Raw genomic sequence first — 11,799 nt, 5'->3', positions numbered from 1 at the left:
GTGCAAGCTATTTTTTGAACAGAGCTACACTATGGAGGCTAATGGGATTTCTTGGTTTCCCTCATCAAATACACAATCCAACAACTCCAAAACGCTCTGGTGGACAAGTTGTGACCTGCACATTCACCACACTATAAGATAATAACGGAACGTTACCAGACAGAGTTGTTTTAGAGGTAAATTCAGAGACTGCTTGCTGAAAAACTGCCCCTGACGAGAACACGCATCAGCGGTTTTGCATAAATTTACCTCATAAACAACTCTGTCTGGTAACTTTCCGTTATTATCTCATAGTGTGGTGAATGTGCAGGTCACAACTTGTCCACCAGAGCGTTTTGGAGTTGTTGGATTGTGTATTTGATGAGTTTGATGAGGGAAACCAAGAAATCCCATTAACCTCCGTAGCATAGCCCTGAGCAGCTTGCAGTTCGATTCGGCTGTTCTAAAAACAGCTTGCACCGACCAATAAAGGTAACAAACCTACTGCTATGACTATAGGGATTATGGCAATGGGCCAATTTGCCAAAATGTTGAACTATCCCTTTAAATAGAGCAAATATAAATACAATATAAATCAGTTAACTTTATTCAGGCTGAGCAGCAGGCACAGAGCAGCTGAAGTGAGAATGCAGAGGGTGGTTGGTTGGTACCAGGCAGGTTAAGGCAGGACGACTGCAGAACAATACATAATGTCACAGGAGAACAAGTGGAAATGGGTCAGTAGAAATACCAAGAGCTGATAAGGGAGCAGGGGATAGGTGAGCAGGTGGGCAAGGACGAGTCAGGTGACTGAGAGGCAGGAAACTGCAGGACAGGAGGGAATGGCAGGGTCTGAAACCACATGGGTCGTTCCTGTGAAGAAGATGTAAAATGGAAATGATCAGGGTACTCTACAGCAGGGTTATTTATTTGATTAATTAATTAGAGAGTGACAATACACCACAATAGGCATATAATATACTAACAACTACAAAATGTCTTCACCGAAACTTTGAGAGTGCCACAGACCATGCTGGTGGGATGAACATGTAAGTGAAACCCATGACCAAAGATCTGCAGTCACATATTGTACAGAGACAGAGCTAATGAGACAGACACTGTCTAAACACCGACTCTGGGTGCATTTGTGTGTGTGTGTGCGTGTGTGTGTGTGTTTATGTTGAACTATTGTAGATGTTCCTAATAATCTGATTTAAAACACCTGTGTGTCTGTCAGCCCGCCTTCAGAGGTCGCCAGTGACAATTTTACATGCTTTGTCTCTACTGATTGAAATTCAGTTGGACTCTATGACTCAAACTCAGTAGATATGTTGAAATTCTTTGTCAACCCCTTGAGATATCTCGTTTTCGGGATCCTGCATATAACAATGTACAAAACAGTTACAAATAGACAAGACCATAGACAACACAAACAAACAAACAAAAAACAAAACAAAACAAAGAAGCAACAGAACAACAACAAAACAGGGACAAAAAGTAACAACAAAAGACTAAAACAGACAAATAAATCAGACATAACCAAGTTATAAAAAGTAATAACGCAATGATGTTAATACTAGTGTCAATGGATCAGCAGCAAACAAGCAGAATTATGGACCAAGACAGAAATATTAGAAACTGTAAGAGTGTTGTGGGGGTGTTTTATTTGACAAGTACAGTGATTTCTGACAGTATTTCTAAATGAATATCCTTACTATTATCCCCTGATGTTGCCTGTGTGTGTGTCTGGTTGTGTTTCACAGAGGCATGTATGGAAGAAAGCAGCCAGACGAATAAGTTAATAGCAGAAACAACAATTAGTGTCGCAGGTAAGAGCAGACTCTTTTAGAGTCGTATAGTGTAACAGAACATTTCTAACAGTCTCAAAGTTGTTTTGCCGTTTAAGCAGAAGTATTCAAAAACTAAAGAGACAGATATTTGTCTCAAAGCCAGAGCCTGAGGACAGTCACTATTTGACTTTGGAACAGGCACATGGGTCTCCATACATTCGTACTTTTCTTACAGAAATGAAAAGGCACTTTACATTGTATCTTAACAAAATGGTTCTATGTAATATGAACATGCAATAGTAGTATGAGACACATGTGCCAATAACTTTTGTAATGCATTTGCTTGGTTTCATATTGTTTATTATATTCCTGGATGCTCAGATGCCGTGGGAGTGTGTCACAGGTGCTTCAGGTGTTGGTTATTATCTGCTAAACAAGAGGGACATGAGTGTCTCTGTTCTCTTGAATGTTACCGTTGTTCTGCCGATTCTCTGTCTGTGTGAACTTTTCACCATATTTCAGTTCAGAACTTTTTTTTTTTTTTTTTTACAATCATCTACCGTTTTATGCGTTTACTACTAATGATTTTCATGCAATTTTACAGATAATTGCACAATTGTTTAAAGGCAATATCTGTAATAGAATTGTTATATACTGTATGTATGAATTTAGCATTTTTTAAATATGTGTGCATATATGGTAAAAGCATATATGTCATATACATAATATTTCTTTTATGAAACCTATTACAGCTACACCCTGGACAACTTGACAGTCAATGGCAGGGCCGACATGAACAGATGAACAACACACACTCACATTCACACCAATGAGAATCAATCAGTCTGCGGTGTGTGTTTTTGGACTGTGGGAGGAAGCTGGAGAACCAATGGAGAACCCATGTAAGTACGGGGAGTGACAAATCAAACCCATGAACCTTCTTGACCTTCTAACTGAGAGGCAAGAGTACTAACCACTACCCCACCATACCACCATGTTTCATTGCTAAAATTCGGAACCTACTATTGTGACTTTATTAAAAGAAAGATTTTTTGTTTGTTTGTTTTTGTATCAACAGATCAGCAGAAATATAGCCAATAACAGGAAGAATTAAAGAAATTCCAGCACAAATACAGGAACAAAAATTAAGTGCCAGTGAGTCAACTCTGAAATGCAGTTACCTAACCTTAACCTGCAGAAGGCACTGACACTTATATAAATGTGAAGTCTTGCTGGGGTCATTTAGGGTCAGGCTGTTTCCTCTTTGAAACACACTTTTCTCCATCAGATTAAAGCTTCTACAAATGATGAGCAGCTCTTTGTTTAGTGAAACAACTCAAAATATACCCCCCCCTCCACCCCACCCAAGCTCCTGCTCAGCCCCTCAGTCCCCCCTACTCTAAAATACCACTAAAATAAAAACAAATACACAAGAGCAGTAAATAGGATGTGTCCGTGAGATAAAGTGGGAGCTGCAGCTCAGGCCTCAGTGTCTGCTTTGCTGAGATAAACCACGAAACTCACTGAACACTCCACTTGACTTTATATCATGTCATGCTATAACTTTACCTCCACACTAAAGCTAGCACTTCCAGCATTCAGCATTTATGAGCAGACTAGAAATATTCATAAATATTTAACAACAGATTTCAATGTGGTTGTCTAATAGTAGCTGTAAAATGTAGTTGTTGGAACGGTTTTTATAATTGTTAATTTCAGAGTAACACAGTGTATGATCTATTAGTTTGAAAAAACATTTTTGTATTTATTTTGTAATGGATTATGAGGTGTCTCTTTTTGACAAGTGCATCATCATCATCATCATGTAGGCCTATCATCATGATGACAAATGTAGCCTATTGCAGTATTACCAATGTCAAAGGGAAAATAACTGAGTTGATGATAATACATTTAGCCTACTACCTGTAGAGCTAGAAATGATACATCATTTTAATCACTCACTTGTAATAGATTTTTATCTGGTCAACATGATTGTTTTGAAATATACTCTATAAGTAAGTTAGACTGGATCATTTTTATTTTAGCAATTTAAATATCAGTGATCATTTCATTTAAATGATGATTCAAACAAATCTTTCTCTGCTCAGGTCTATCAGTTTGTAGATAATCAACTGTTGATGTATGTTGGGCTTTATACTCAACATGTAAAAGAGCAACATCAACATCTGAAAAAGGAGTTACCTAAAATAAAATCTAATACATTGAGAATGATATTGCCATAAAGTAGCCCATGTCACTTTATTATCATCATACCTCCTCTGAAATGTATGAAGATATAATATTGTAGCATGAATTTGCATCCAGGACAAAAACCAAAAGTAAAATGTCTATGTATATCCATTGTTATATAAAACCTGTTATTTGGAACAATTATATAGCTATATATATTGATATACATGTCTGACCCATGCAAATATATATCCATCACAAAGGCTGTCAATAGTCTGTGTGTTATGATGTGAAAATATACCATTAAATAAACTTGCATACATAAATTAAATATACAGTAGGCTAGACCTATCTATAGACCTAGGTTACCATTTTTAAACTCTGGATATTTCAAACATATATATATACACACACATATATTTCCTCTTATATCCAGAGGATATGTGTGGGTGACTTTGATATAGGCTAGGTGACATAGCGCCATCACTCTGGGCGTATGACACATTTCTCTGTGAGAACTCATGTTTCTTTTGGACTGATTTTATCTATTGGGGGTCAGACACAGAGCCTCTGTGGCGTGATCTCTCCGTGACACACGCACACGCACACGCACACACGCACACACACACACACACACACACACACACACACACACACACACACACACACACACACACACACACACACACACACACACAGAGGGAGAGAGAGAGAGAGAGAGCACGCAGACAGGCAGGCCAGCCAGCAGACAGGGAGACAGGCAGACAGACAGGTCTCGACGTCACTGCCCGGGGCTGGGGCTCGGTGAGGGGCTGGGACTGAGCAGACTGCCGCTGCTCGGATTCATTGCAGTGTAGTTACGCTACGGGAGAGGCGGGCGGAGGCATGGAAGTCCATGCATGGCTCTGTCTCCCTTCACTGTAACGTTATCAAAGCACACGGATATCGACCGAGCTGTTTGCCTTTATGCAATGAGGCGGAGTCCGGCTCCTGAGTAAAGCACAACGCAGAGCAGAAGCGGAGGAGGAGGCGGCCTTTCCCTGGTAAGAGCTGTTTTACTCCTGCTAGCGTCAAGCTAACCCGCTATGATACAGCAGATAAGCCAGACTAATACTGGCCAAAATAGCTCACGCACCGCGGAGTCGGGCTTTTTGGACAGGTATGCACACCGGTACGAGCACGTAGCTGTTATATCGGCCCCCTGTCATACCTGCACGTCAGCGTGTTAGGTGTGTGCTGAGGTATTTTTACGCCTTGCTAGCTGAGTGACGTGAGGACAGTTAGCCAGCGTTAGCTAACGTAAACAGCAGCAGCGGTCAGTCGGTGCTCTCGAACCCGTTTTATTTTAGAGCAACACACTGACAACCGTTTAACGTCTAACGCCCCGGTTTGGCACAAGAGCTCACCAGGCTGACATTTATGTCACTGGTGGATAATGTCACGTCTTGTCGTTGTTGTTTTAGTATTATTATTATTATTGTCATCATTATTATTATTATAACCTGCCTCCCCTCCCCTCCCCTCCCCGGTCCCTCGGTGCTGTCAGGTCGCTGCTGTTAGTCGCTCCTGGTGATTAACGTTTCTAATCTGAAACAACCAGCAGGTTAGCAGCAGCAGCAGCAGCAGCAGCAGTCCACTGTGCTCTCCGGCCAGCTGTGTGTCAGCCAGGGCCCGGTGTCTAATTTTATCTGCTGTGTGCTGCTGCTAACTACATCAGACAGGAAACACAACTGAACCGGTGGTTGTTTAGCACGGGGCCGTGTAGCTGCTGCTTCCACCGGCCGTGGTGCAGCCAGACACCCGCCCTGCAGATTAGACCAGGTGGAGGTCCGGAGAAGACTCACCTTCACCACCCAGCTACCGGTGCAAAAACAGGCACAGAGAAGGAATGATAGATCAATGTATACTTTGTGAGCCCAGAGGCTTCTCATTTGACATCAATTGGGTGTGCTGACCTGCAGGTATTGAACCCACGATCCAGAGACTATCGATTAGATAAAACAACAATGCAGGGGATATTTCCTACAAGTCTGAATGTCCAGATTTCACCATTCTGCATCTGAGACACGGAGAGACATTTGCCCAAGTCTGTATCCTCGTCTAATTATCTGCTTTTATTTTTACTTATTTATTCATTTTTTTAAATAAATATGCTTTATTTAATGCCTGTATTGAGGTAGCATAGCATTGATTCTCGTGTGACCTGAGAGAGCATTGACTTCTTCTCCTGTAAGACAGTCATGACAGTGTTGTCAGATTTTGTCTGTTCTCACAAAATATGTTGCTGTCTTTGTGTCTATCAATGCTGCTACAGAATCACACAATGTCCTGACTGAGCATGAAATTGTATGTCGGTGCATTTACACTAGATCACCACACTGATAGCACCAAGGTTGCCATTGCTTCCATAACCCGGTATGTTCACAAGTCAGTGGAGACTCTGTCTGAATATTTGTTGACTTATCCCAAAGAGGTGTTTCTTTTGCTCTAAGGCAATCACTGGAGGGTCTCTCACTCTCACCATAGTTTACCATATCCATGATGAAGACGGACAATAGACATATAGACATATTTGGATACAGTGTAAATGAATACAACACTTCCACCGGAAACATCTTAGTGCAATCCAGGTCAACTTGTGTGGTGTTTACAAATAACTAGGGATGAATGGAAATTTAACATACTGTATATCTGTTTTAATTTCTTCTCCTTTATGGAACTGCTGCAACATGGAATGAATCAAATTTCACATTTCAGTGAAATCAACCCTTAATGAACTGTTGAGATTTTACATTCAGTTTTACTTTTGAGACAGTGAGTTAAGTACATGTTATTGGTTTGAGCAAACTACAGCAACATACCACTGTATAAAACATCTTCTACATACATTCAGTCAGTCAGTAGACAGCCCAGTACAGTGGTAGAGGAGAGAGGGCTGGACTCACTCAAAGTGGGTTGTATTGTATTCAGGGTTATAATGCAATCTAATTTTATTACACACATGTCCACTTCAAGGAAAATGTTGCATTATCATATTATTGTGGAATAAGCTGAATTAAGTTTTCCTGACTGCGCATAAAAACAAATTTTATTAAGCTTGTGTGTTTGATGAGGAAATATTTAGCTTTACACAATATGTTACATGATGTCCACTCTGTATTTCCAGGACTGATGGCTCCAGAGTGACGTGCCATGGCTTTAATGATCCCCCCAGTGAAGCTCAAATGGCTGGAGCATCTAAACAGCTCATGGATCACAGAGGACAGCGAGTCCATAGCCACGCGGGAGGGAGTCTCGGTGCTCTACTCGAAGCTCCTGGCCAACAAAGAGGTGGTGCTGCTGCCCCAGCAGGTGCTATGTCTGAAGGGCCCCCAGCTTCCAGACTTTGAGCGGGAATCCCTCTCCAGCGATGAGCAGGAGCACTACCTGGATGCTCTGCTCAGCAGCCAGTTGGCCTTGGCCAAGATGGTCTGCTCCGACTCGCCTTTCGCTGCCGCGCTGCGCAAACGCGTGCTGGTGCTCCAGCGTATCTTCTACGCGCTTTCCAACAAGTACCACGACAAGGGGAAGGTCAAGCAGCAGCAGCACTCTCCAGAGAACAACTCGGGCTCGGCCGACCTGAACTCTGTCAGCGAGCGGCCGCGCTCCAGCACCGACGCCCTCATTGAGATGGGTGTTCGTACGGGCCTCAGCCTTCTTTTTGCTCTCCTACGCCAAAGCTGGATGATGCCTCCTCCACCCGGCCCTGGTGGGGGTCCCGGAGGGAACATAAACTTGTGTAATGATGTCATTCACACAGCCATCGACGTGGTCAGCTCCCTGCCGCCCCTCTCTCTCGCCAACGAGAGCAAGATCCCGCCAATGGGTCTGGACTGCCTGGCCCAGGTCACCACCTTCTTAAAGGGGGTGACCATGCCCAACTCTGGGGCAGATATCTTAGGGCGGCGGCTGGCCTCAGAGCTGCTGCTGGGCCTGGCCTCCCAGAGGGGCTCCCTGCGCTACCTGCTGGAGTGGATCGAGATGGCCTTGGCAGCGTCGGCTGTGGTCAGCACTATGGAGCAGAGTAAGGTGCTACAGAACCAAGAAGGCCTCATCGGTTATGATTGTTTCATGAACATCCTCATGCAGATGAGACGCTCTTTGGTAAGTGGACACTAACAATGCGGGCAGATGGGAAGCCTTTTAGTGGTTATATATAAATTGCACCAGAATGCAGCAAATTTTATATCTTCGGACTACATCAAAGATGCATGTACTGAACAAGGCAGCCTGTCTTTTCACTCAGCTCTCAAATGGGATTAGAATTGGCTTTAAATTGGTTTAAAAAGTGGTCCCTCATCTTTAAGAAGAGCTGCGAGCAATAGAACAATAGAAATGTAATTTTTACTTGAGAAGATTGGTACAGACCTGTGGACTTAGATTTTGCACTGGAGTGCATTGAGGTGAATTCTCTGCAACATCATACTGGCTGGAAATAAATACTTGATGATATAAGAAATCTTTAGTCAGACTCTAGAAGTTATGTAATAAGTATAGCAAGAGTTTTGATGCATGTGTCATATGCTGTGAGCTGCTTTGTTAGTATTTTAATGTTGTGTGTTATTATGACTCCGTAGTGTTGATTATAATGTTTACACTGTAATTGGTTTGAAGCCATGCGTGGTCATAAATGTTGATTGTTGTCATGTGATTGTCTCAGGGCTCCTCAGCGGATCGCAGCCAGTGGCGAGAACCCACGCGGACGTCTGACGGCCTGTGCTCGCTGTACGAGGCAGCGCTCTGCCTGTTTGAAGAAGTAAGAGACAGGATCTGTGTTTCTCATTCACCACGCTGATAATAACACCTTAATTTATGTGGACAGATTGGGTTATTTTTAGGGCCTGACTGATATGAGATGTATTTGGTGGTGAAAACATTCTGATTAATCAGCTGATATTCCCCATGTTTACTTACATCACACATCTTGTGCAATGATCCCTCAAATATGGTTCAACCACTTATGACAAATATGTATTGGAAGCTCAACATTTTACTGTTTTACAATAAATAACTTTTATTCCAAGTGTCCCCAGTGCAGCACTGCAGTACAATCTTGGAAAATGTCAGTAACATAAATAAAAATAACTATAAAAAGGTCAAAAAGAATAATGACGCACTTCGTTTCCACAAGCCCTCGTCAGTCCTACAGTGTTAAAGCAACAATATACATATGAGAGAACCACAAACTGAAGCGTAGGAGAGCAAAAACACAATACTAACAGTATTTTTCTCTAGTGGGTCAACCAATGCAAGGTAGTCATTTCTAAATTAAACCCAGACAGTTTGGAGTTCAGCTGTGAAGTTTGAACAAAAAAAATCTTCAACTGCTTTTATCAGCCAGCGCAAACACCCATATGAGAAAGACTCAGGTTATCGGGCCCGATGAATTTTAGATATCAGTATCTCCTGTGTGTGTTGAGATGTAACATATTTACTGCAGTTGTTTAATGTCATTGAGAGGGTTAAAACCACAGCCCTTTGATTTTTGCAGGTATGTCGAATGGCATCGGACTACTCCCGCACCTGTGTCAGTCCAGACAGCATACAGACTGGCGAGGCGCCGGTGGTGTCGGAGACCTGCGAGGTGTATGTGTGGGGCAGTAACAGCAGCCATCAGCTGGTGGAGGGCACGCAGGAGAAGATCTTACAGCCCAAGTTGGCTGCCAGCTTTGCTGATGCACAAACAGTAAGAGACAGTTAACAGACTAATCTGCGGAAGAGCTGTAACAAAACATACTAATAATATACATTTTATTTCTAAGTGTCTTCAAACTGAAGACACTTAGAAATAGAAATTAAATAAAATGCTAAGCTATACTATACTACTACACTGATAACACATAAAAATGATGCTATAACAATGTTTATCGCTATTTAGCTCTCCTCATTATGGATCTTAGTAAATCAGACACGCAGTGAGCACAGTGCAGTGTCTCCAGCATGTGCATCTATCCATCTTTGCAGATTATACACTATGTGCATTGTTTTCTTCACATGTTCACATGGGTTGCTTTTTCCTTTTGCACATTTGGGTTGTTTCTGTAATTGCTAATTTCACATGTCAAGACTCGATTGTTACTAGTTATCCTGAAAGCTTAGGTCATAGACACATTTAGAAGGGACACTTCTCTATCTGTACATGGTGACGCAATGCATTCAAATTCAAATTTCACCGTGGCTTTCGCTGAATCAAGGCAATGTGACGTGCTGTATTGGTTACAGATAGAGACAGAGCAGGCAACATCTTGTTGTTTTTATTTCCCTCCTATAATGTCTTTCCCTTGTTTCTAGTTAAAGAGGGAATACACATGGGTATGAAAATAACAGACACTTTTACAAACCAGATAAGTCACATATTTCCCACCTAGCGCCTCGCTGTTTTTCTCATCCTGTCACTGTCCGTTACTGTATGTCCAACTGATGTGCACTGTGACTTATGAGGATTTCCTGTGGGTTACACAACTGTGTTTTTTCAGGATGGTCTGAGCTCGTGAATAAGGGGGGAAATCACTAGTATAAATATTCAAGAAATTGTAATTTGAGTGAAAGCATTATGAAAAAAGTAAAGTAAAAACCTTGTATTTGGCCAAACCGCCTATGGTAAAATCCTGATTTTATAAGTGTGATCTCATCTGCCCTTCATTTGCCCAGCTTTAGTAATAATGGCATGTAATGAAAGTAGATACACTCAGTGTAGAGTCTCACCTTGATTGTATTGGACATGCCTCTCCACTTTCCTGCAAACCAAAGTGACTCAGTAGATGGGGCCAGAAGTTCCCTCTGTCAGTCTGTCAGTCAGGGCCAGCGGTCATTACAGGGCTGCAGTAAATATATAAATAAATAACCAGAAAAAAAGTAGGTTATCAAATAATGCTGAAATAATGAGAGAGTAAAAGAACAAAATCAATAATGAATGAGTAGCCAGATTAAAAAGGCAGGAGGTCTTCAAGTGTGCTTTTAAAAATCTGGGTAATATGTTGCTCTGTCGTCGGCCTGCAGCATCTGGTCACACACAGACACACAATGCTTATCTCTCCTGCAGATCGAGGCGGGTCAGTACTGCACTTTCGTGATCTCCTCTGACGGCTCCGTCCGGGCCTGCGGGAAGGGCAGCTACGGCCGCCTGGGCCTCGGCGACTCCAACAACCAATCGATGCTCAAGAAGCTGACCTTCGAACCCCACCGTGCCATCAAGAAGGTGTCGTCATCCAAGGGCTCAGATGGCCACACGCTGGCCTTCACTACGGAGGGTGAGGTGTTCAGCTGGGGTGACGGTGATTATGGCAAACTGGGTCACGGGAACAGCTCAACACAGAAATACCCTAAACTTATCCAAGGGCCACTGCAGGGGAAGGTAGGGTTTCACACGGCACTCAAGCACCACTCGACACACGGTTCTTTACCCACATGGTTTTCACATTTCAGCTCTTAAACCCAGAGCATCAGGCTGTTCGTACTGTTTGCTTCTGGCTTTGAGCTCCTTTTCTGCTGTGCCTGTAATTTTGCAAATTTATGAAGGGAAGATATTTTTGCTTGTGTGTTCACTGGCATTAACAGAGTGTGGTGATGTGCGTGGCTTTTGTTTTTGCATCAGGTGGTGGTGTGTGTGTCTGCTGGCTACAGACACAGTGCTGCAGTCAGCGAGGATGGAGAGCTGTACACATGGGGTGAAGGAGATTTTGGAAGATTAGGTAAGTTGTTTCAGACATGGCATGAAGAATGTTGCGTTCTCTTGAAGTAAACCTATCTTTAAATATTTGACCTGTGCTGTTTTGCTTATTGTCTGATTTGCCAGAGTTAA

General features: G+C 42.5%; 1 protein-coding gene across 1 annotated transcript in view; it reads left to right on the top strand.

Annotated features, from left to right (window-relative positions):
- Window positions 1-4,754: 4,754 nt before the first annotated feature.
- Window positions 4,755-11,799, top strand: part of herc1 (HECT and RLD domain containing E3 ubiquitin protein ligase family member 1) — a 71,015-nt gene continuing 63,970 nt past the window's right edge. The window contains exons 1-6 of the mRNA XM_085769702.1: window positions 4,755-5,002; window positions 7,126-8,102; window positions 8,659-8,754; window positions 9,490-9,684; window positions 11,041-11,352; window positions 11,593-11,689. Coding sequence (XP_085625828.1) covers window positions 7,152-8,102; window positions 8,659-8,754; window positions 9,490-9,684; window positions 11,041-11,352; window positions 11,593-11,689 — 1,651 coding nt within the window. The 5' untranslated portion in view covers window positions 4,755-5,002; window positions 7,126-7,151. The remainder of the gene's footprint in view (window positions 5,003-7,125; window positions 8,103-8,658; window positions 8,755-9,489; window positions 9,685-11,040; window positions 11,353-11,592; window positions 11,690-11,799) is intronic.

This window comes from Trachurus japonicus, chromosome 3 (assembly GCF_045865225.1).
Source record: "Trachurus japonicus isolate A0001 chromosome 3, Traja_1.0".
Taxonomy (NCBI): domain Eukaryota; kingdom Metazoa; phylum Chordata; class Actinopteri; order Carangiformes; family Carangidae; genus Trachurus; species Trachurus japonicus.
Note: the sequence above shows the minus strand (reverse complement) of the source record. Positions and strands in the feature narration are given on the sequence as shown.